At 47.3% G+C, this 23,602-nt stretch overlaps 3 protein-coding genes across 10 annotated transcripts; 2 read left to right on the plus strand and 1 right to left on the minus strand.

Annotated features, from left to right (window-relative positions):
* The first annotated feature begins 1,443 nt into the window (after positions 1-1,443).
* Positions 1,444-13,490, plus strand: LOC136516893 (flavonoid 3'-monooxygenase CYP75B4-like). Of its 8 annotated transcripts, XM_066510394.1 has the most exons (10): positions 1,444-2,430; positions 6,883-8,619; positions 8,790-8,928; positions 9,117-9,198; positions 9,307-9,404; positions 10,374-10,571; positions 11,460-11,537; positions 13,058-13,150; positions 13,231-13,332; positions 13,413-13,490. In XM_066510394.1, the coding sequence occupies exons 1-2, from the start codon at positions 1,450-1,452 to the stop codon at positions 7,525-7,527; spliced, it is 1,626 nt and encodes a 541-aa protein (XP_066366491.1). In that variant the 5' UTR covers positions 1,444-1,449; the 3' UTR covers positions 7,528-8,619; positions 8,790-8,928; positions 9,117-9,198; positions 9,307-9,404; positions 10,374-10,571; positions 11,460-11,537; positions 13,058-13,150; positions 13,231-13,332; positions 13,413-13,490. The 8 variants fall into 8 exon arrangements, with proteins under 8 accessions (XP_066366491.1, XP_066366486.1, XP_066366487.1 ...); XM_066510389.1 differs by having other exon boundaries at positions 10,374-11,537; XM_066510390.1 differs by having other exon boundaries at positions 10,374-11,537; positions 13,426-13,479.
* Positions 10,430-14,917, plus strand: LOC136515868 (probable protein S-acyltransferase 16). Its single transcript, XM_066509336.1, has 5 exons — positions 10,430-10,571; positions 13,426-13,490; positions 13,602-13,700; positions 13,787-13,882; positions 14,810-14,917. Exons 1-5 carry the CDS (start codon positions 10,430-10,432, stop codon positions 14,915-14,917), a joined length of 510 nt encoding a protein of 169 aa, XP_066365433.1.
* A 5,324-nt stretch (positions 14,918-20,241) lies between these two features.
* LOC136518490 (putative laccase-11) lies at positions 20,242-22,721 on the minus strand. The gene is made up of 3 exons (XM_066512148.1): positions 22,487-22,721; positions 22,168-22,319; positions 20,242-22,074 (listed from the first exon to the last, which is right to left on the minus strand). The coding sequence occupies exons 1-3, from the start codon at positions 22,601-22,603 to the stop codon at positions 20,607-20,609; spliced, it is 1,737 nt and encodes a 578-aa protein (XP_066368245.1). The 5' UTR covers positions 22,604-22,721; the 3' UTR covers positions 20,242-20,606.
* Between the last annotated feature and the right edge of the window lie 881 nt (positions 22,722-23,602).

Consider the following 23,602-nt stretch of genomic DNA (forward strand, 5'->3'; position numbering starts at 1 on the left):
TGATAGGTGGGCCCACAGGGGGCTGGCGGCCTAACAGTGGTTCCAGGCAGCCCACATGTCATCCTCTGGTCCTCTGCTTCGGTGACATGGCTCTTGGATCCTTCTAGAGTCTTTCCACATAGGTACCACAGCGAGATTCCATGTTTTCCTTTGACGATTAGGTCCTCCTGTGTAGTTTTCTAATTAACTCCTGTTGGAAACACAGATTCACAAAACTCGTGGAATTTATCAGTTTAAACCCCTAAGTCTACATTGGTGTTTCATTTATGTCCTTATACATGTTTAATTGACGGTTAAATATGTATGATAACTATCGTCAACAACTCCCCCACACTTAGGCATTTACTCGTCCTCGATAAAAGGGTGGACTACTCAAGATATAACCTTAGGACAAGGCATCGACATAAAACCATTCCAAGTCATACATGTACCGTGGGATTCAAAGTGTCTAGCATGAAACTTTGGGTGGTTGAAGAATGGAACAGCTAGAAACAGATCACCATCTTCCTTCAGTCAAGTCAATTGGAGAAACATTTAAGATTTTTTTAAAACAAAACATAGCTTACCTTCTCCTTTTTGTGGTACTCTTGAATCACTCTGGATATATGGTATTGTTGATCCTCAACAAGGCATCAATGACTTAACTTCTTTTTGCCTACTTCTAAAAGCTTATCACCCTGTTCGTTGGTTGGTGCTGGTGCTGGTTTATTGTGAGAGAAAAACATTGTTAGCTGGTTGAATAAACCTGGCTGAAACCAACAAGCGAACATGGTGTATGTGGAGGTCCGGTAGGGATAAATATGAGAACGTACTTGCATTGCATATATTGTAAAGTCAAAACAAGGATCAAGGAGAAAAATGTCATACTCTTAGATTAAGATGTGTATGTGTGTGGAATATGTATATGGTGGCTAACCTAATTCTACTATGCTCCTTGAAATATATCTCTCTTGTTGGGTTCTCCCTGCACAAAGGCCTAAAGGCCTCGACACACTGAGGGAAGCACCAGAAAGCACAGAAGAATATCTGCCTCCCATCCTTCCATGCATTTGGTTTTGTGATGTACTCATAATGCATGCCTAGATTTACCGCTTTGATTACATTGAAAAGTATTGCCAGCTGCTCATACCCAATATCCCAGTCCCCATATATCATCTTCCACGCTCGCTGCTTAGCCCTTCAAGCTTTATCATAGATCATCACATAACCTCCATACAACGTCTTAATAGTCTTGATAATTATCCTAACCTTTATGTTGGATTCTCCGTGCAATATTCCCATCAATCGTTCGGCAACAAGCATGTAGTACCAATAGTAGGTAAAGACAATGACTTGGCACCTGATTCACCAGTCACTATTCTTCTCCACTACTACATGCCCATGCCCATGCCCGTGCCTTTTATTTCCCGCGCTGCACGCAACGCACGTCGTCAAGCGATCGAACCCATCATGGAGCTCGTGCTCACTACACCTGATCTCCCAACCCCGCTGCTGCTCGCCACCTTGACGATAGTAGTGTCCGTGGCCTTATGCTATGTCCTCTTCGGGACGCAGCAGGCGGCGAGGCGAGCGCCGCTGCCGCCGGGGCCGAGGGGCTGGCCCGTGCTGGGCAACCTGCCTCAGCTGGGCGGGAAGACGCACCAGACGCTGCACGAGATGACCAAGGTGTACGGCTCGCTGCCGCGGCTGCGGTTCGGCAGCTCCGACGTGGTGGTGGCCGGGTCGGCGGCCGTGGCGGAGCAGTTCCTCCGCGTCCACGACGCCAACTTCCGCTGCCGCCCGCCCAACTCCGGCGGCGAGCTCATGGCGTACAACTACCAGGACGTCGTGTTCGCGCCCTACGGGCCCCGGTGGCGCGCGATGCGCAAGGTGTGCGCCGTCAACCTCTTCTCCGCGCGCGCGCTCGACGACGTCCGCGACGTCCGGGAGCGTGAGGCCGCGCTCATGGTGAGGTCGCTCCTCGCGGAGCAGTCCCGCGACGACCGCGATAATAGTGCGCCGGCGCTGGCGCCGGCGGCGCTCGGCAAGGCCGTGAACGTGTGTACGACGAACGCGCTGTCGCGGGCGGCCGTTGGGCGGCGGGTGTTCGCTGCCGCCGGCGCCGGCGACGAGGGCGCGAGGGAGTTCAACGAGATCGTGCTCGAGGTGCTCGAGGTGGGCGGGGTGCTCAACGTCGGTGACTTCGTGCCGGCGCTCCGGTGGCTCGACCCGCAGGGCGTGGTGGGCAGGATGAAGAAGCTGCACCGCCGGTTCGACGACATGATGAATGGGATCATTGCTGATAGTAGGAAGGCCAAGGCTACGCCAGCCGCCGGAGAGGAAAGCAAGGATTTGCTGGGCTTGCTGCTGTCGATGGTGGAGGACGAGCGGCCGTCCGCCGGCGGCGACGAAGTCAGGATCACCGAAACCGATGTCAAGGCACTTATTTTGGTAAGTTGTCCTCGTTTTCAATCGTTTCCAATCGAACCATGTGTTAGCCTTTTGGCCACAAATAGTCGAAGCTAAAAAAAATCTTATAGCTAGTAACGTGAACCTTATCGGCGATTTAAATATAAATAAATAGTTAGATATGCCTAGCTATATGTACGGCAGAATAAAGTCACGGGTACGGTACAGGGTACTTAAAAACGCACGGTACGCGCGCGCGTCTCTCTCTACGAAACAGTTCCCACCTTAAAATCTAAAAAAAAAGTACTAATACCAATCACATCGAATCTTGCGATATATGCATAAAGCATTAAATGTAGGAAAAAAAAAAACTAATTGCACAGTTTGGTTGGAAATTACGAGACGAACTTTTTAAGCCTAATTAGTCCATGATTGAACACTATTTGCCAAATAAAAACGAAAGTGCTACAGTAACCCAAATTCCCAAATTCAAAAAACTAAACACGCTATATATATATATATATATATATATATATAATTGAAGTTTATAAATTCGTGAAAAAGTTTATTGCCAGCTAAGTATTTTATAAACTTGTAACTCTTTTCCCTCTTAATTTCTTTTACAATATGTTATCATTTACTAAAGAATCAATATCATCTCGGAGTTATTTTGAATAAAAATCTATTGATACAGATTTTATGTCCTGAACTAGTCTCAAATTTGACTAATTATTAGTCAAGATTGTAAATTCTAGGATGAAGGGGGTAATAGACAGTATCACTCATGCACATGCACCATAACTAGGGATGAAAACGGTACGGATATTTTCCGACCGTATTTAAAACCGAATCCGTTTAGAGGGGTTAAGATCTGTCCGTATCCGAGTCCGGATATCAATATCCGATACCGTATCCGTATCCGAATACTCAAATCGCATATTTATGATGTCAATATTCAATCGTATCCTATCCGACATAGTTGACACTATCCGTATTCGAATCCAAATCCAAACAGAAATATGAAAACAAATATAATATCGGTGATATCTGTCCGTATCCGATCCGTTTTCGTCCCTAGCCATAACAATAGCCTAACTTCTAGAGGCCGAGAACACTTCTGCGTTTATCATTTTGGAACGGAGGGGGTACAAGATAGTACTGCTTCACGCACAATGACAATAGCCTGACGATGGCCTCGAGAGGGCCGAGAACTCTTCTGTGTTAAAACCGTATTATCATTATAAAATATATAGATTAGTCGTACATGCATTTATAACAGCATAATCGCATACCTACGTGAATAAGACGTCGGCAGCTAGCTGACATGTCTCTTCACTGCCACGTGAAGAAGACACATGATGTGGATGTGACTGCATTCGTTAGGAATGATAATCGATGTCGTGTTTTGGTTAAAAAGTCGTATGAAATAGACTTTGTTTCTTATGAAATGTGACTTTTGCTAAATAATCAATATCAGCTCTAGTCATTTTATTAATCAAAATAGACGAAGCCAAAATCCCAGTCGTGCTAACTTGTGTGTTGAAACTAGCGGTTTCAGACAACGTGGGAGAGACAGAGGCCTCCGCCCGTCAGGCGTCGCTCTCGGGCGGAGGCTCGAGATAGGCACGTCAGGTGGGCGTGTAGGAAGCTGGCACGGAAAACTAGGGTTTCATTAACTCATTCACCACCTACCCGCACGATTACAAGTGTTCTCTATTTATAGGGCTCAACTACTTCTTGATAGAATTTATTACAATGCCCCTCAACTGCTACAGTACATTCCTAGAATATTCCGCCACTAGTCTCTTGTTTGCGGGGCAATCCTACCACACCGTCTTCAAGTAACGGGCCTCCATGAGCGGCCGGCCCACCGTGCCTCGGTCTTCGGCCCAAAGGCCTGGGTTCCCGACGCTGGCCTCCGTCTTCAGGGGTGCGCCGTTGCCTGGGCGGGTCTCCGCCGGTCCGGTCGGAGACATCATCCGTAGGTCTCCGCCCGGCCGTGCGGGGGCCGTGGTTCCCGACGCTGGCCTCCATCTTCAGGGGCGCGCCGTTGCCTTGGCGGGTCTCCGCCGGTCCAGTCGGAGACATCATCCGTAGGTCTCAGCCCGGGCGCCTGCGCTTGAGTTCAGAGGTAGGGCGGCCTCCGCCCTCATCGCCGGAGACGCCCGTGAGCCGAAGCGGGGCGGCGTCCGCCTGCTCGGTCGGAGATGTCTGTGCCTGGCTCGAGCGGAATCCGCGACAAGCTCGCTGAGCCTCGTGCAGCGCCCTTCGAACATAGCCAGGAAAGTTCCTTTAGTCAGCGCCAGGTCTCCGCCCTAAGACGGTCGAAGACGCCTTGGCGACACCTCGTTGTCGGAGGCCTTCGCCACCCACCGAACGTCTAGAGGTCTAACCCCCGCCCACCCCCGCCCTGGCCTCTGTCTTCAGGGGCGCGCGGTTGCCTTGGCGGGTCTCCGCCGGTCCGGTCGGAGACATCATCCGTAGGTCTCTGCCCGGGCGCGTGGGGGCCATGCTGGCGCGCTCGCGCGGACCACGGGCGCCTGCGCTTGAGTACCTGCACACACTTAGGCAAGATTGTTTGTTTGATTAGTTCAGAGGTAGGGCGGCCTCCGCCCTCATCGCCGGAGACGCCCGTGAGCCGAAGCGGGGCGGCGTCCGCCTGCTCGGTCGGAGATGTCTGTGCCTGGCCCGGGCGGAATCCGCGACAAGCTCGCTGAGCCTCGTGCAGCGCCCTTCAAACATAGCCAGGAAAGTTCCTTTAGTCAGCGCCAGGTCTCCGCCCTAAGACGGTCGAAGACGCCTTGGCGACACCTCGCTGTCGAAGGCCTTCGCCACCCGCCGAACGTCTAGAGGTCTAACCCCCGCCCACCCCCGCCCTAGCTCGGCCGCCTCTGCCACCACCAGGCCCTAACCGCTCGGCACCTACTAGGCCCGTCGGAGTTGGGCAAGAAGAAGACGGCTCGCCGAAACCCTAGCACCTCCTTCTCCGCGCGAGGTCGTGGTCACGGGGGAGAAGGAAAGGGTGCACAAGGGCGCGTAGGAGAGGGAGCGTGGGGCCGCGTTGCGTTGGAGAGGAAAAGGGAGAGGCGGTCGCGCCATCACGCCAACGAGCGTCGGCCCCGTGTTAGATTTTGCGAATTAGAGCAAAGTATAATAGCAGGCTATAAGCCGGCTGAATGCTGAAGTGGAGGAGAGAGAAGAGAAGCAGGTTGTAAGCTTACGGCCAGTTTAGACACAAGAACCGAGAAACTTTATGAGAGAGACTAGTGAGCCTTGTATTAATAGTAAAGAACTAACTATTATATGTGTGGGTTGAAAGAAGACTACAAAGATGCTTACAGCTGGCATGCCGACTGTATTATTAGTCTTGCTCTTACGTGAGAGGTAGCTATGCTGTTGAATTTAATTGGCCTTAACTGAACCTTATTCAATTAAATCAATTGTATGTTACAAGGTCCATAATTACTTGGCAGCTTCGGCCACCCTCTGATCCTGGCCTCCTCACCACGCACAAGCACAAGCACCATAACAATAGCCTAACGTCTAGAGGCCTATCCTTTTGGAACGGAGGGGGTACAAGACAGTACTGCTTCACGCACAATGACAATAGCCTGACGATGGCCTCGAGAGGGCCGAGAACTCTTCTGTGTTAAAACCGTATTATCATTATAAAATATATAGATTAGTCGTACATGCATTTATATCAGCATAATCGCATACCTACGTGAATAAGACGTCGGCAGCTAGCTGACATGTCTCTTCACTGCCACGTGAAGAAGACACATGATGTGGATGTCACTGCCTTCGTTAGGAATGATAATCGATGTCGTGTTTTGGTTAAAAAGTCGTATGAAATAGACTTTGTTTCTTATGAAATGTGACTTTTGCTAAATAATCAATATCAGCTCTAGTCATTTTATTAATCAAAATAGACGAAGCGAAAATCCCAGTCGTGCTAACTTGTGCCTCTTGCACCTCTGAAGGATATAGGTGCGCATCAGAGAGTTGTTCAGTGTCTATTTCACGGTACCAAAATGACCAGCTAGCTACTGCTTTCGTCTGTCGATGATAAATGGCCTATAATCGAGCTTTACCTGATCTGATTGCAACATCCAAACCCAATATATAGCGATGTGACAAGTAGATAACGCGGCATACCATATGTTTTCTTTTTTCTGCCATTATTATGTACTCCCTTCATGAAATTGCAAGTCGCTTTTTATTTTGTACTAAGTCAAACTTGTTTATTTGACCGTGTTTATAGAAAAATATACTAATATCTACACTATAAAATAGATGGACTGGCTAAATATAATTCACATTAATAAATCTTATGTGATGTTGAAGATTTTTGTATATTTTTCTATAAATTTGGTCAAAAACTTAGTACAAAGCTAAAACTACTAATAACTTCTAATGAAGCTAAGAGAGTATATAATATAACCTAGTTGCTCATTGTGTCTATTGTTCATGCATGACTCCCGGACACGCCAGAACCTGTTCGTAGCAGGGACCGACACCACATCGACCATAGTGGAGTGGTCGCTGGCCGAGCTGATCCGCCACCCGGACATCCTCAGGCAGGCACAAGAGGAGCTGGACGCTGTCGTGGGCCGCGGAAGGTTGGTCACCGAGTCAGACCTCCGACACCTCACCTTCTTCAACGCGGTCATTAAGGAGACGTTCCGTCTGCACCCATCGACGCCCCTCTCCCTTCCTCGCATGGCTGCCGAGGAGTGCGAGGTTGCCGGCTACCGCATCCCCAAGGGCTGCGAGCTGCTAGTCAATGTGTGGGGCATTGCCCGGGACCCGGCCCTGTGGCCTGACCCGCTGGAGTTCCGCCCTGCCAGGTTCCTGCCAGGTGGATCGCATTCGGATGTGGATGTTAAAGGAGGCGACTTCGGGCTTATACCATTCGGCGCTGGTCGGAGGATATGCGCCGGCCTCAGCTGGGGGCTGCGGATGGTCACACTAACTAGCGCCACTCTGGTGCACGCATTTGATTGGGAGTCGCCGGCAGGACAGACACCAGACAAGCTGAACATGGAGGAGGCCTTCACCTTGCTGCTACAGCGGGCCGTGCCGTTAATGGCTCATCCAGTGCCCAGGCTGCTACCATCAGCATATGAGATCGCATAAAAAGGCTCAAGGACCGGTGAAATTGAAGTTGCGAGCTCACGGTCTCACCTCTACTGTATCTATCTACACTACCTATAATACATCAGTTAGAATAAATCTACAGCCACACAATATATGCTTGACCTATGCTACATCCACACCCATAAATGCACCCAGAAAATATAACACCATCAAAATGGATGCACCAGATTATCTCTTAGTCATTCTCTCTCATTACTCATCCAAATCCGACGGCTCATGTTTAGTGTGTCTGCCCTCCATCACCCTCCCGTGGACCTCTCACGCGCATGCGCCTGCAGGTCAGGATCGCATTGATTTCGGTTGCCCCCGTCCACGATCATTTGAATCCTAGGCCGACGGCACATGAAGCGGCGACCGCGAGGGAGACGGCACACTGCAGAGGGCACGACGACCACGAGGGGCACGGCACTGGGCGCGGCGGCGCAGATCGCTGCACGCTCGGCTCTCCCTCTCCCCTGACGCCCCCTCTCCCGCATGCGCGACTCTCTCTCTTCCCCATGCGACTCCGACTCCTCCTCTCCCCTCCCTGTCCCATCGCGTCGCGCGACTCCCTCCTCCTGCCCCATCGCAGCGGCTGCCCGCTGGCTTGCCCCACGCCGCCGCCAGCGCCGACGCCCCCTCCCAGCGCTCGCGCCGTCATAGGGATGCTGTACTCGCGGTGGACACCACTGTACACAGCCGGTGGTTACTCCCGCCGCGGTTGTGTTGGTTGCCCTCGCGGCAGAGGAGCCCAGGGGGCTCAGGGTGGAGGCGGCCACGACGCGGCTGGAGGAAGACTACCACCAGATGCGCCTCGCGCTCGCCATCTCCGTGCCGGACCACGCGGGGCTCGTCGACACGGACTCCGTCTAGACCCGCGCGGCCGAGCTCATCAGCGTCGGCGCCACGGAGGACACGACGACGGGTATAGGAGCGACTGACAAGGTCGCATCGTCGCAGCCCCCGAAGCTGCCAAGGTACGGATCTCTGGTGCCCCTCCATCACCACATCCGTTTTCGATTATGTCGTGTTCCTGATCCCCTGTCGATCTGCCCGTCGCACGGGACGCGGCAACAGGCGATCCCGACACTGGTGAGCACCTCTCCCCTTCTGGCGCTTTCCTTTTTCCCTGACCTCGAGCGCCACCTGCGGCAGACCACCCGGGCAGATTGGGCACAATTACACAGCACGCATGAGAACCACTCCTCTAGCCTCTATTTCCCTACCAAAATCTAATCGCTCTTTCGGTTTGCATGCTGCAGTTGCAGGCACTGGGGCTAGGCATCGACACCTCTGTCATCTCTTCCTGTTGCCGCTGAGGTGGAGTGGCTAAATCACAACATACGGCAGCGCATTGCAGCGCCCAACCCCAATTCTGAACTTCGCAAGGCCAAGCCGAAGGTATGTAAACGCTAATCTGGCGGCTAAAGAAACTAAACTGTAAACAAAGCAACTCAAGGTCTGTGATGTATCCATTTATTACTTACGTTAAATAATCTATATAATTTAATTAGATAATGTTCGACTGAATTATTTGTTCCAATTTCTTAGATTTTGTATTTTTATTTGTCTTGGTGTTTATTTTGTAGAGAACTCATGAAGCGATAGCTACTTCATTAGAAAGGTGAAAACATCCAGACCAGCAAAGTTCTTGTGTCACTAGATCAAGAGGTAAACCACTGATGCCTTCTTTTGTTCTTTGTCACACCAACATGATTATTCCAACAAATAATTTACCTGGCATAGTGCAGATGAATATACTATTCTATTTAACTGAAGGTACCTAGAGGATGTAGATACAAGCTTATTCGTTTCGCTCAGCGCTAGCTTGATATTCTAATGATGCCTGAAACAACAATGGAACAGTTGCGAGCAAGGTTAGGATGCAAAATCCTTCGGTTTTGAACTGTATTTCAGGGCTAACTTATTTTTGGCTCGCTAAAAAAATCACAATATAATATGTATTGACATCGACATCATCCATGCTATGTACTTTCTCACGAATAGAATTTTGCTTTATTTAAAGGGAAGAATAGACCAATATTTCTTCCTAATTAATTGAGGTCATCGTGGAAAGGGCCAAGATAGGTTGTTTGTTTGGGTTTTTTTTTTCTTCTGATGTGTGAAAACTAAAAAGTATGGTTCCTGATCAGTATGGCTTAAGGAGCAAGCCGAGGAAAAATGTCATTGTTTTGTTTCCAGATCTACAATGTTGAAGTTCTTGCTGTATAAATTGCCCATTGTCATTCTTTTGTTTAGCTACTTTTCCATTGTCATTCTTTTGTTTGCCTACTTTTATACTGCGCCTGTTTAACATGGCATCCCAGAACTGCCACGTAATAGCCTCAATGGGCCTCTTTCCATTTCATGTATACCTGGCTACATCTTGGCATTCTAATTGCCAGAACTTGTTGCAGGTGCTCCTGTTGCTACAGCAGTGTTCGCCACAAAATTGACAAGCCAACCTGATAACTATGATTCTAACAGTTCTGCACTTCTATGAGTTAAATTTAAAATCTTATGATAAATCCGGAGAAATAAAAATGGAAGTTATTTGCCAATATGTTAATACCAATTTAGAAGTAAGAAAATTTTATTTTTATTGCCTAGGATTGTTCCGTTTTTTCCCTGTGCGGAAACCGGCTCAAGGAAGAGAGAACACGGCAGTTTGACAATTTATGTTTTAAAAGCTGGCTAAATGTTTCTGATGTATTTTTTTTTTGTTAAATCTTCTCTGTTGCAGTGATTTAATTTTTTTTTACAGTAGAGGTTGCCTGTGGTTGCTTGCATCTTGTGGTTGTGTTTTTTTTCTAAAGAACTGATTCATGCTTTCATTCTTTTTTTAGGTCGATGATGTCTGTTGTGCTTCCTCAATACGACTAATTTGTCCACAAGATGCAAGATGGAGCAGCCAATGGAACCAGCAACATGGAAAAGTAGCATGGAAATACAGCATGCAACAGGAAATACAGCAGACATGTGTGTGCTTGCCGGGTGCGCAGAGCAGGATGGAGTTCAGGTGCATGGAGCTTTATCGGACATCGGTGAGTAAATAAACATGGGATTGGTTTGAGAGTAACTGGATTTTCTTTAGGACTTAGGACTCATGTTAGGGATATGGATGAATGGATCTGTGTTGAATGCACCTTGGTTGCAAAGCGCCAAGAGATGGGTGCTAGCTAACAACCCTATCATATGGTCGAATAGATTTTTTTCTTTTCTTTTTCTCCCTTGATAACCTTTGGAATTTGAACTGATGTAAATACTAATCTGTCTCACTTCCATTACCAAAGATTCTTTGAATTATTTATTTTGTAAGACTAAAATTTGACCACAAGTACCTGCTACTATGTGCAATTGCAAGAAGCAAATCATATTCTTCCTTACTTCATATAGTTAGAACTGCACACAGTTTGTAGGAGAGATCTGGTAAGGGAAATTCCTTTTTTTCTTCCTTTTTTTTCTAACTTACTATGACATGATGAAGCTGACAACCTGTTTTTCTTTTTGCAGGAATATATTCCTTTTATTCTGCATTCCATCTTTCTTAATTTGTAACTGATAAGGGTATAGCAGGAGATCAGTTATCCATAAATATTGTCATGTTATTTATATTAATATACTCAACACATGATTCAGCATTTCTTTCACAAATGTATAAATAGTTATTTTTTCGACTCAGCTTCGTTTTTCATGCTTGGAACTGACTCCATACCTACATTAGTAATCACACTGCCTTAACTTCTGTTCTTACGCGGTAGACTGAGACTTATGCAACCTATGTTGATATAATTATTGGTGTGTTCAAAGAATAAGGTCCTCTTAAATGTAGATGCCTACCTTTTGTCTAAGCTTCTAAGCTTGTCGTTCTTAATTCAACTTCATTCTGTTTTCACTAATCTGTAGTACTGATAGAGTATATACCATTGCAGGTCCAAAAGGTTAGTCGAATGTTTTTGATGTCTGGACATCACCTAAAGCAAGAAGACAACATTGGCAGATCGATAGCGGTAGCTAGAATTGAGAATTTATGTTTTATAGCTGGCTAAATGTTTCTGTTGTTTTTTTGTTAAATTTAGCTGTATAATACACATTATCTGAATGGCGTATGTATATGACAAATTTCTATAATATACTAAAAATGATGCAATGAATTGGAATCTCTTTTAATTGTCTTGATATACTCTATTTATGTGACGAAGTACCACCGTAGTTTGGTTATCTTCATATGCATCCCTGAAATGAAGCCGTGGCGTTAGCACGAGCACTATACTAGTCAAGTAAATTGGCATGAAAGACAAGGTGTTTATGTATTGTTGTTCACTTTGATTGTTGTACTAAATGTTCTTGCTCTAGCTAATATCTGTAATGAAACATTATATTTTGACATGCTTACGCTCCTCTCCTCACTTGTTTAAAGCTCACCTGTGTCTAGTTGAAAGATACGTGTTGTGGTAGTTTGTGTCAATCCATGTTGTTTATGTAAATTTTATTTTCTATTGTACTCTTGTTGAGGTTGTTAGGAAAATATTTGATGATTGTTCTATATAGATAAAAGCCGGACGACCTAGGGCTTCAATAGACTTGTAACATCCTTTTCAGCCGGATCAATCAGCACCATATAACTCACAATTCACATGGAACTTCATCTCTCTTATGTCCTTATTAGCCACAATGTACGAAGTCGAATCATGCCTATCCAGTATCTTGTTGGCTACATAATTGCTTACATCATCTATGCTCCATTTAACCAATGCAACTTAGAGATTGTAGGAGTGAACACTTGTGCAACATCTTTGTCAAGTTTTGTACCATCTAACTCTCTAAATGAAATCGACTACAATGCTACAATGTCCAGTTTCAGCTCATTTATGCACACTCCTAATAGGCAATGCTCATAGTGTTGTAGCATGTATATAGTGATATTTTACCATCAAGATGCCTATGCAATGCAATGTTGAGTTTAGGCCCTCACTCCGCCAATTATTCCTCAATCCCAAGAAAACAATACCTCACTTGAAATGTAGGTTCCTCATCTAATACATCTGATGCAACCATGACTCCTCTCTAGTAAATTTATTCAATCCTCTCTGTAAGAACTCTATCCATTTCTTTTCAGGCTCTTCTATATAGAACAATAATCATATAGAAATGTCCTAAATTCTTTCTAAGATCGTATCATCATGCAAACTATGTACTATATATGTTGTGTTCAGTATGCCATTCGCCCATCATATTATTAGAATTTGGCCAAACGCCCTAATATCGCAAGGACTCCATCAGTGATCACAGGCCCTTAGTAGATGATTGCTCGTTTCTAGCTTCAGTAACTTCAAAGTGAATGCTCACTACAGTGCCATATTAGTTTGTCATAGAAAAGATGAGGAAGGGAGAGGGTAAGCTGAGTTGAGCACATTCTTTTAATTTGGAAAAATCATGGGCCAGCCCATCACTGTGTTAGACTTTCTTGCTTGTATCTGACAAAAGTAGTTTCTCATTAGTATGTTTCACAACATCTCTACTTTTGCAGGGTGGTGACTCGAGATATTGCCAGAAATGTTGCCGCTATAAACCTCCACGTGCACACCATTGCCATGTTTGCAAGAGATGTGTTCTAAAAATGGTGCTGCTAGTGTTAATTCTGTGATTCCATTCTTCTAACTGCTCTCCAATTTCGTATTTTCACCTAATTCACATGCGCAGGACCATCATTGAATTTGGATTAATAACTGCGTTGGACATGGGAACTACAAGATTTTCTTGGTCTTTGTATTGTATGCTGTGGTTGCAAGCTTCTATGCATTGGTAATTGAGTTTCTTTGATTTACTCTAGCAACCACGTTTCCTGAGGCATAGTGCATTATAAAGTTTCATTTTGATATCAGATTCTGATCATAGGGAGCATTTTGTACAGTGTTCCTAAAGATGAGCAGCCAGGCAGCGATTCTTCTCGAACAACCATTGTGAGTACTCTGGGAATGCTACAGAAGTTGCTAGCTTGTTGTATGTTAATCTGAACGATCGCCAGGAATTCCCTTTGAATAATAATTTTGAAGAACTTATCAAATTGGCAGATTATCTGTGGGGTCATTCTTTCTCCATTAGCGTTAGCATTGGCAGTGCTCTTGGGTTGGCATATTTACCTCATATTACAGAATAAAACTACAATTGAGGTTTGTGACTTAAGATTTTTCTCTTTATATCAGACAGTACTCTTGTTTATAGAAGTTTTGACAAGATTGTTATTAATGGCTTGCAGTACCATGAAGGAGTTCGAGCAATGTGGTTGGCAGAAAAAGGTGGAGATATCTATCATCATCCATATGACCTTGGTGTCTATGAGAATCTTATTTCAGTAAGAACTATTTACACTGCTATTCTGTGGTTCTATGAATGTTGCACATATTCAATTTTAAGTGCAAAATGAGAATAGCCCAGTATTTTACTAAGAAATAAGGTTAATGACGATTGACAATCTTCCTATCATCTGTCTAAAGACGTCAACAAATTGGGATTGACCTTTTGCTAGCCATAACTTGGATGTTCAACCCAATCTGTTCAGGAGAAAGAAACAAGATGGAGACATAACATGAAAAATGATTTTATCAATATTTGATATGTTATGCTGCAAGCATTCATTTTAATAGTCAAGTATTTCATACTTTATTTTTCTTTTGCATTTGATATTTAGATTTGTGCATGCTTATTAAGTGGATAAACAAATTGAGACAATATGCCCCTAATACAATTATGGCTCATGCAACCTGTTATGCGCTGGATTGCATATTATGCCCCCATAAACTGTGCTGGTATACTACAGTGCATAGGTTTGGATGAGTTAGTTTGCATGTCATTGTTTATTTTTGTTAGAATGCTTAGAAACTCTTGTCAGGAGCTAACTTCATCTATAGTGTAGCGCTACCCATCCCCTACCCATCCGGATTTAAGCAAGAAGGAATGAATTAACCTTGTATCAAATAATATAAGGATCATGGCACATCGTTAAACTTGTCTGTTCCCTAAACCACCACTTGTGACTGATGAAGGAAGAGGTTTGGACTCTTAAAGTGTTGTAAATATTAAATTGAATAATGAGCATATGCATAACTCTTCTTCAAATATTATAACATCAAATAAAATGATCACTTTGCAGCACCCAAAACATCAAACAAAAAAGAACATGGAGTAACACATTTATGGTATACTACCTTAGTTGCTTTCATCTTACCCACGGTTGGCATCACTTCCTATTAATGTTCCACTGCTTCCTGGTTGTTCGCAGGTTCTGGGGCCTAACATATTTTGCTGGCTCTGCCCTGTATTGAATACTGTTGGAAATGGCCTCCGGTACCGTACATCCTATGATATTCCGATATCTACACCAATGTGATTACAAAAGATAGCAGCAGTCACAATAGGTAGTTGCTAATTTGTGAAAGGATTTTTCATTAAGCTGCTAGAACGTGCTTGGTCTGAACGATTCTGAATTGGGGCAGGTCAGGGTCTTGTAACTCTACAAGATGCAGGAGATGATGACTACCACAGCCTCTCGCCAGGTGTCTATCCTGAGTCGAGACATGAACTCTTAACCATGTGTCTATCCTGATAACATTTTTCAACAGGATAATAAATGAAAGAATAAAACTTACAACATTTTAGCCATTTCTTACATCACTTTCCATGTAACATCAGAGTATAATATTTATTGTTTATAACAGTGGAATATAACCATGTTGTCAGAGTTTTAGCGGAAATAAAATCATTTAATGACAAGTTAAACATTAACATGATGATCCGTTATATACATCATAATAGGTTATAAGTTTTTTCATTGTAACACATTTTGGATGGAAGTTTCAAATAAACTCTATGCCCGCAACATTAAGGAAATCCTCGCTGAGCCCACCAGGAGATTTCCACGCACAAGTGTCAGCTCCACATGTTCCTGTCACCTGCAACAGGGTAGAACAAACCCTGAGTATTCAATTGTACTCTGCAAGACTTACCCGTCAGGAGGAAAGAAAAGACTCCAAGGATATACAAGGCTATCTGGCTTGTGGTTTTATTGCATCTGCAGGAAGCATTACTAAGCGTGCATCCTTATATTCAATTTCATTAACAGTCATCATTAGTTCATTAACTAACCATTCTATGTAAGCACATGTGCTACTTTCAAACAGGTGGTAAGCAATCAGAACTATTTTACCATCTTTCATATTCCAGTTCTTACTACGGTGCTAGATCGTAGCCAAGCCATACTGTATCACAGGATGATTCATGAACCAATGTATCCTAGCTGGGTATCCCAGCTTGTACCCCAGGCACAAGAAGGACCAACCCACCACTCTCCTGTCAAGGGGTCCAGGTCTCTGTCCAAACTTGGACTCCAAGCCTCCACACCTGAGTCCCGGACTCAGTGTGGTGCTTAGACCTCCACCATCCCCGCCTCCAATCAATCGATCCAGAAAGAGCCAGAACCTACGATAAGAGAGCAACGAGCCTTTCCACCCCCATAAGCAAGTATGCACTCAGGATAATAAGTCTGTGACCTGACTAGAATCCAATGCAACGGACGGTCCTTAACCGACACAGGCGGAACAAGTGCAATCCGAGCCTCGCTCGAATGCCAAACCAAGTCCAGATCCAAAGTACCATTCCACCCGGTCTCCAATTATCATTCATATATATTCCATGTGATAGTAATATAATAACAACAATAATATCTTTACTATCTCTCGCGAGTGACAAGCAATCACTCGACTTCTATCGGAGTCCTGTAGCATAGCAATCTACATGATCCTGTCATACTAGTAAAACTCATAGGATATATATATATATATATGCAAGTGGGTTTCATTCAACTCCTTAAACTTAATGCACAAGCATAAAATAAAAGTGCAGAATAACAGGGGTTATGTACCGGGGCTTGCCTGGATAAATTATAACCAAGTTAGCTTTTCATCATGGTGGCATGATCATCAAGTCACCATCTACTTCCGCTACTTCGGTCGACTTCTTGATCCATCGTTATTCCTATTATGATATACATGGATGCAAAGCAGAAACGTAAATGATCATGACAAGCGCAACTCTAAAATATGATTACCCTGCTAAACTAACGAGCTGGCTTTAGCGACTAACGTACAAGGCTACATATCCATGTTGTTGGGTGAGGCATTACTTCCAAATAAGTATTTTAGCTATAAAATCCCCGGATATATCCTTAATTCATTTTATTAATTTAATATACTTTCAAATCAGGGCTTAATAGGTATTCTAGCAAACTAATTATTCTGGAGCTGCAAAAATTACAGAAAGCACATAATATTATTGTGAAGCTACTATAAAATTTTTAAAGCTAACACTATCATTATTTTGCCATAAAAATTCCTACAAGTTCATACTTTAATAATTTTAGAGCATGTTAAAACATTTAAAGCATCCGTGAAATATTTTAGAACCACGTGAACTAAGTACACTAGCAGATAGATCATGATTTTAGAAGCTTATCAAAATTGGTTTTACAATTTTTGGTCCACTGCACAAATTTATATTGAATTTACAATTTGCCTTAGAAACTAAATTAGAAAATACCTAGAAAAGAAAAAGAGGCCGACAGCAACCACATCGGCCCAAGCGGCCCACGCGGACGCGGCGCGTGCGGCAGCTAGCCTAGCAGCGGCCCAAGGCGAGGGAGCCCGCGCCCATACCGTGCTTTTGTAAAATAGCCCCTAGCCTACCTGGATATTATGTGGTGCCTTCGAGTACTATTGCACCAGAGAAACTCTTTGCAGAGAGCACCCCCAACAAACCTATCTTCACAACAAGCCAGTCCTCGACAACCCCCCACGCGCACGGCAACATGGCTCCGGCCGTCGCAGCGTGCCCTCACCGGCCATCAGAGCGAAGCACCCGCCCTACGAGCAAGCCTGTGAGCACCGCGGGGCCAAGACGAAACCTAGGTGATTTAAAGCTAAACGATGACCCCCAGTGTGCTGCCCACACAGGTGGGCAAACCTCCACGGCGGCGCGCCTTCTCCGACAAACTAGGGCTACGACAAGTATAACAGAGCGGGTGAGAGAAACAGGAGCTTACCCCGAGGCTAGCTACGGTGATGGACTGATGGATAAGACGGGGAAGCGATGAGGTGATCAGGCCACGTGCGCTCGCACCGTGCGGCGGCGCTCCAGGCGCGGCATCAACGAGTCAGCCCATCACTGGTGAAGGTTCTAGCCAAGCTGAGGCAAGCACTAGATAGAGGGGTCAACGGTGAGTTTGTACGGCCATCAAATGAACTACAACGATGACAAGAGACTCACCGTAAACCAAACCAAGACACGACGGTGAAACGGATTGGCGGCGAGCAAAACTAGAAATTGGCCAGCAATAAAGCTTGGCTATGCGCTGGTGCGGGATGGGCTATTAGCTAGCTTCCACACCTAGCTACTGGGGAATTGAATCGAGGTGTGGTGCCCCGTGGAGCACGAATTTAACTCGCGGAGTGGTGCGGTTCTGACGGCGGCGATGGTAGGCAGGCAGCGGCTCCGAGACAAAGGGAGCAACGCGACGGGACAACGGAGACAGGCAGCGGCTCGACAGTAGGTGGATTGAGTGGTTGAGATGGGCGCCACGTCGGCTAAAGCTGTGGCTCTTGGCTGATAGTAGCCATCGGGCGCGGCAGCGCACGTGCAGCGGCACCGCAGCGCAGCAGCATGACCCGATGTGCATGGCTCAGGCATGGACACAGCTCAGCACCGAGAGCGGCAGCAACAGTGATAGCCCGTGGCGCGGCGTGCAGCCAGAGCCAGCGAGGGAGGCCAGCGGAGCAGCGGCCACGCCCAGGAGCAGCCAGCCCATGACGGTGTGCTCGCATGGTGACTGGGGTACTCATGCCGATAGCCTGGAATGACATCTTAGCATCCCAAAGTTCACTTACTAGCTCGACAAAAACTCCACCAAGTCCACGAACCCCAAATTGGCACTATCGACTTGCTAACGAAGCAATTACCGTCGCCACTGGATGCCCCGAGAGGAAGTTGGAGAGGCGCCAAGGTAAGTTTGTCGCGCCGAACGACAATTCATGAACGGAGCGGCAATGGCATAGCTAAAACACATTCTGACGTAGTTCGGACACTACTTGCGTGAACATCGCAACTCAAACGCAACCACAACCTTAACCACGCTCAAGTTCACACCTCGATGCACCCAATCGTGCAAAAACATAGGCGTGTCGCTTAACCAATTTTGTTAGAATTTAAATGCCAAAAACGACATTGTCTATATTTTCCGATTTAGAAAAGTTAAGGGTTCAGTTTGATCTACAACTTTTAATACTTTAGTCGTAATTTTCAAATGGTCTAAACCTTGTTAATTTCAACTAACTAACATACCATGACCTAATCCATATTTTGTACTAGTGGATTTAATTTCAATTCGATTTCCGAGCTTTCCAAGAATACTAGCTGACATTATTATTCTCCAAGATTTAAAATTGCATGCCCAACTACGTAACTTGCCCTCAAATATTTATTTCCACACTATACTCCAGTTATAATTGGTCCTTGTTCATAGAAATTATTTTTATGCCAACAATTAACAAAACTCATTCTAACCTTTTTGGTAGGAGTTTTCATCACCACCTCTTTACGCTATGTAAACGAGCTCACTATATTATTAGATCTATCTCTCAAGCCATAATCTCGGTGCTTAACAAGCTCGTAACACCACAACCGTGGTCGCAGCCTCCCTGAAACATCGAGCGTTCCTCTCTTTCCAAATGAGCCAGGAGGTTAGCACGAAGAGGGTATCAATGCCCTTCCTTTGGTTGCCATGCCAGTTCCCCCTTAGGCGTTTCCACCAACTGAGAAACCGAGTTGGCCATGGGTGGCGATGGGCGGCCTAGGGCCTGGCAAACGTGAAACCATACCTCCCTTGCAAATGGGCAGCTGCACAGAATGTGGTCAATCATCTCTGGTGCCTGGTCGCAGAGATAGCATTCTTCCCTGGCCTCGAGGAAGTGCCTTGCGCGGCGGTCATTCGTCCAGTGTCGCCTCCAGAACGATAGCCAAAGGAAGATCTTTACCTTCAACGGCGCCCAAGTCTTCCAGATAAGCGCGTGGCCACGGAACGGGATTGAACCGGAGTGTAGCATCTTGTATGCTGATTTGGCGCTATAGTTGCCGTCCGGGGTCCATCGCCAAACTGTCCTGTCCGGTTGCTCCCGTAATGTCACTTCAGCCGTGGCTTCCCAAAGGTCCAGGAATTCTGCGATGGCTGCCGTGGTCATGCTGCCCGAGATGGCCCGCGTCCACTGCCTGTTGGATAGCCCCTGGCGCACCGTCATGGTTGATCTAATCCTTCTGGAGACCATCTGCAGTTGGTTGGGAGCAATGTCTGCCGGCGCTGTCTGGTGAAGCCATCGATCGTCCCAGAACAGCGAGTTGGAGCCGTCCCCAAGCTCAGTGTACGTGGACGCTCTGAAAAACGCTTGGGCCTCCTTGTCCGCGTTGATTGGCAGTTCGCTCCAGGCTCGCGCGCTGTCTGTCATCTCCATGGGACACTGCCGATGGCTAGTACAACATTGATTTTTAATGAGAGATACATCAGTGATGACCAAGGATCACAGATTGTCAGATTCCACACATGGAAACAATTTGTTGTTGTTGTTGAAAATCGTGGGAGTGTGAAGGTGGCAATTGCAAGGCACACTCTGATGATGATAAAAAGAATCATTAGCTGGTCCAGTGGTTGACTGATACATTATACATGTAATATATATACCTTATACACTGTACACACTTACAATGTCCAGCATGAAAACAAAAGGTGTAATCAAAGAATCGTAAAAAAAGAATAATAACGCAACAACACACACCACCCAATAAACTTATTTTACCGATCTTGTATGTCTCCAAAACAGTGCAGCAACAAAATCAGACATCATCACAAAACGGGGTATTCCACGGGCCAATCGATCGATTGAGTCCATCCCGCTACCGCCACAAAACGAATGCACGTATGTGCGCGTTGCACGGATCAAAACCTCCGCAGATCGATCAATGTCTCGGATCCGAGTGTATCAACACCTGGGGATATCGGACGGCGGAGGCAGCAGCTTCTGGTTCGGCAGCGGCCCGTCGTTGACGAGCCACGCCATTGCCAGACCCCAGCTCAGGTGCACGTCCAGGTGGCAATGCATGATCCACACGCCGGGGTTGTCGGTAACGAAGCGGATGGCGACCCAGCCGGCGGTGGGCACGCTGATGGTATTGCGCTGCACCGGGTCGACGAGGTTGTACTTGTCGGTGTCGTTGTTGGCGTCGTAGTTGCCGAATCCCTGGCCGACGACGAAGAAATCGTAGCCGTGCAAGTGCAGCGGGTGGCTCTCGGCGCCCAGGATGCTGGTGTCCTGCAGCACCACCTCGACGGTGGTGTTGAAGTTGAGCGGCACCACCCTGGTGCCGTGCGTGACGAACGTGTTGTTGGGCGGCGTGCCGGTGTAGTTGAACGGCACCGGCGGCACCGCGGGGAAGTTGGCCGTGAGCACGCCGCTGTACTGCCGCTGGTAGTGCGCCTGGAGGAGCGAGGTCCTGGGCATGGTGAAGGACACGTTGTTCATGGACGCCGCGAACCGGGTGCCGTTGGGGCCCTGGCACGTCCCGTTCACCCGGCTCTGGCACGGGTCCGCGCCGAGCCCGACGGCGAAGAAGAACCTGCGGTCCACCGTCCGCGGCACCAGCGCCGGGTACTGCGCGCTCGCGAGGCTCCGGAACTTAGCCGAGAAGTTGGCCACCGCGCCCGTGTCGTTGTACAGCGGCAGCGCGGGGGGCGGGAGGTTCCGGAGCGCGCTCTGCTGCGGCGCGCCGTCGTACTCGAGGACGGCGATGGCGGTGGTGTTGTCGAACGTGCCGACGGTGTTGGTGTAGGGCGCGACGGCGATGGCGAAGGCCGGCGAGGAAGGGCTGGCGGCGGCGGTGAGGAGCACGTCCATGGTCTGCCCCGGCGAGATGACCAGCGTGTCGGCCGTGAACGGCTTGACGTAGCTGGCGTCCGCCTGCACCACCGTCAGCGTGTGGCTGGCCACCGCGAAGAAGAGCTCGTTGTTGAGCGCCGCGTTCACGAGCCGCAGCATGTACGTCCGCCCCGGCTTCACCCTCAGCTTGAACGTGTCGCTGGCGGCGGAGCAGTTGTAGGTTGGGCCTGGCAGGCCGTTGAAGGTGTAGGCGTCGGAGACGTTCGGCCCCCCGCCCGTCTGCAGCGCCTGCTTGATCACGGCCTCCGGGTCCGCGTTGAACCACTCACCGAGCATGAGGGGGACTTCTCTGTCGGGCTTTGGGAACGGGTAGGGGACGCCGCGCGGCGGGAGGATGAGGAGCGGGCCGTAGAGCGTGGCGCGGAGCCAGGAGAAGTGCGCGTGCCACCACAGCGTGCCGCGCTGCCCCACGATGCGGAAGTCGTAGGCGTAGCTCTGCCCGGGCCGGATCGGGCACTGCGTGATGTACGACGGCCCGTCCGACCACCCGCTGCGCAGCTGCCGGACTCCGTGCCTGCGTGCATGGACCATGGTGGTGCGAGCCAGTAAGCTAGCGCCGGCGGTTGCGTCAAGCAACGATCGGTCACGTACACGCAGATGGACATACCAGTGGAACGTTACGTTGCTGTTGATGTTGTTGTGGACCTGCACCACGAGGCGGTCGCCCTCGCGCACGACGATCCTCGGCCCCGGGAACCGCCCGTTCACCGTGGGGATGCTCTTCGTCACGCACAGCCGCGTCACCGTTGCCATCGTCACCTGCAAAAACCAAAGGCGGCGGCGGCCATTTGTCAATTAACTTAGCTTGTGTGCCTGTAGTACAGCTGCCAGCTGAGTCACGCACTCAAATAAACATTCAGCAAGGAAAGCAGCTAGCGAATTACTAGACTGCATTGCACATTGGACGACACCGGCTGGATGCGTACATTGAACGTGTAGCGGCGGGTGCGGGCAGCGGCGAGCTCCGGCAAGGCGACGAGGACCACGAGGGCGACGGCGAGAAAGAGGCACGCAGGGGAGACACGACGACGACCGCCGGCCATTGCTCTCGTTCTCGCCTTGCTCGATCAGCTAGCTAGCTGTGAACGCGATCTATCGATTAATCTCTGAAGCAAGAAAGATCAGAGAAAGAGAGATCGATCTAACTGGCCTGGTGGTGAGTGGCATGAGTAGGGCTCGCTCGAGGGGCTATATAAACAACGGCCGGTTTGCGCATGCTTGCTCCCTGGCGCCGTGCATGGTGGGAAGTCACAGAGCGATAGTGGTTGGCTGGGGTTGGTGGGCGTACATAGAAAATTTGCGACCGGCCCGGCCACTCTTGCTCGCTCCTTTCCTTCGGCTTCTGTGCGAGTGGTTGCATCCATCGATCGAACGGTGCAATCGACGCAAGTTGTGATTAGATTCAATCAATTTAGAAACATCAGAAACTAACGCTTGGAGAGGTCCAGAGGAATATATGTATGTTTATTCATTAAGCTTTGCATCTGTATGCCTAATTTTACTGTTCTGTTAACTAGCAGTAGCTAGATTAGGTAGCTCTCACCAAAAAACGCAGGCTTCATGTCGTGGAAATATCAATATCGTTCTTCACGTAAAGGCGCGTAGAGTTTCAGTTAAGCATATATAGGTAAAATATGAGATGCTGAGCTCACGCAATATTGTTACTCATCACCAAGTGCCAATGCCCAAACTACAAGTTTTGTTTGTCTGCATGAACACACGACACACTCTTTCCTTTTTCAGAAATTACATGTGCTATTTTATTTAAAAAATCATACTTTTTTTGTTTGTTTTGACCAACAACACATAGAAATTTAGAAAACTAGATCGATATTTCAGATGTGTTTAATCACATTGGTTATGTAGCAACAAATGATGGTACATATCTTGTGAGAAAATAATTATGGTAAAAATATAACTTTGGAGAGCAGCCACAACAAAAGTATGTATTGTATTCTTGAACAGAAAAAGTGTTGTAGCATCCCAATATTAATTGCATGCAAAGATGATCTACCAGGTGGGTCAATACGTATGCCGCAGCA

The sequence above is a fragment of the Miscanthus floridulus genome, chromosome 17 (assembly GCF_019320115.1).
Source record: "Miscanthus floridulus cultivar M001 chromosome 17, ASM1932011v1, whole genome shotgun sequence".
NCBI classification, from domain to species: domain Eukaryota; kingdom Viridiplantae; phylum Streptophyta; class Magnoliopsida; order Poales; family Poaceae; genus Miscanthus; species Miscanthus floridulus.

Excerpts from the sequence above, each read along its gene's own strand:
- LOC136516893 (XM_066510389.1), top strand. The coding sequence starts at position 1,450 with ATGGAGCTCGTGCTCACTACACCTGATCTCCCAACCCCGCTGCTGCTC. Across the intron at positions 2,431-6,882 it reads ATGTCAAGGCACTTATTTTG|AACCTGTTCGTAGCAGGGAC; the intron begins GTAAGTTGTCCT and ends CGGACACGCCAG.
- LOC136515868 (XM_066509336.1), top strand. The coding sequence starts at position 10,430 with ATGGAGCAGCCAATGGAACCAGCAACATGGAAAAGTAGCATGGAAATA. Across the intron at positions 10,572-13,425 it reads TGGAGCTTTATCGGACATCG|GGAGCATTTTGTACAGTGTT; the intron begins GTGAGTAAATAA and ends TTCTGATCATAG. Across the intron at positions 13,701-13,786 it reads AGAATAAAACTACAATTGAG|TACCATGAAGGAGTTCGAGC; the intron begins GTTTGTGACTTA and ends AATGGCTTGCAG.
- LOC136518490 (XM_066512148.1), bottom strand. The coding sequence starts at position 22,603 with ATGGCCGGCGGTCGTCGTCGTGTCTCCCCTGCGTGCCTCTTTCTCGCC. Across the intron at positions 22,320-22,486 it reads CCCGCCGCTACACGTTCAAT|GTGACGATGGCAACGGTGAC; the intron begins GTACGCATCCAG and ends TGGTTTTTGCAG. Across the intron at positions 22,075-22,167 it reads AGCAACGTAACGTTCCACTG|GCACGGAGTCCGGCAGCTGC; the intron begins GTATGTCCATCT and ends CCATGCACGCAG.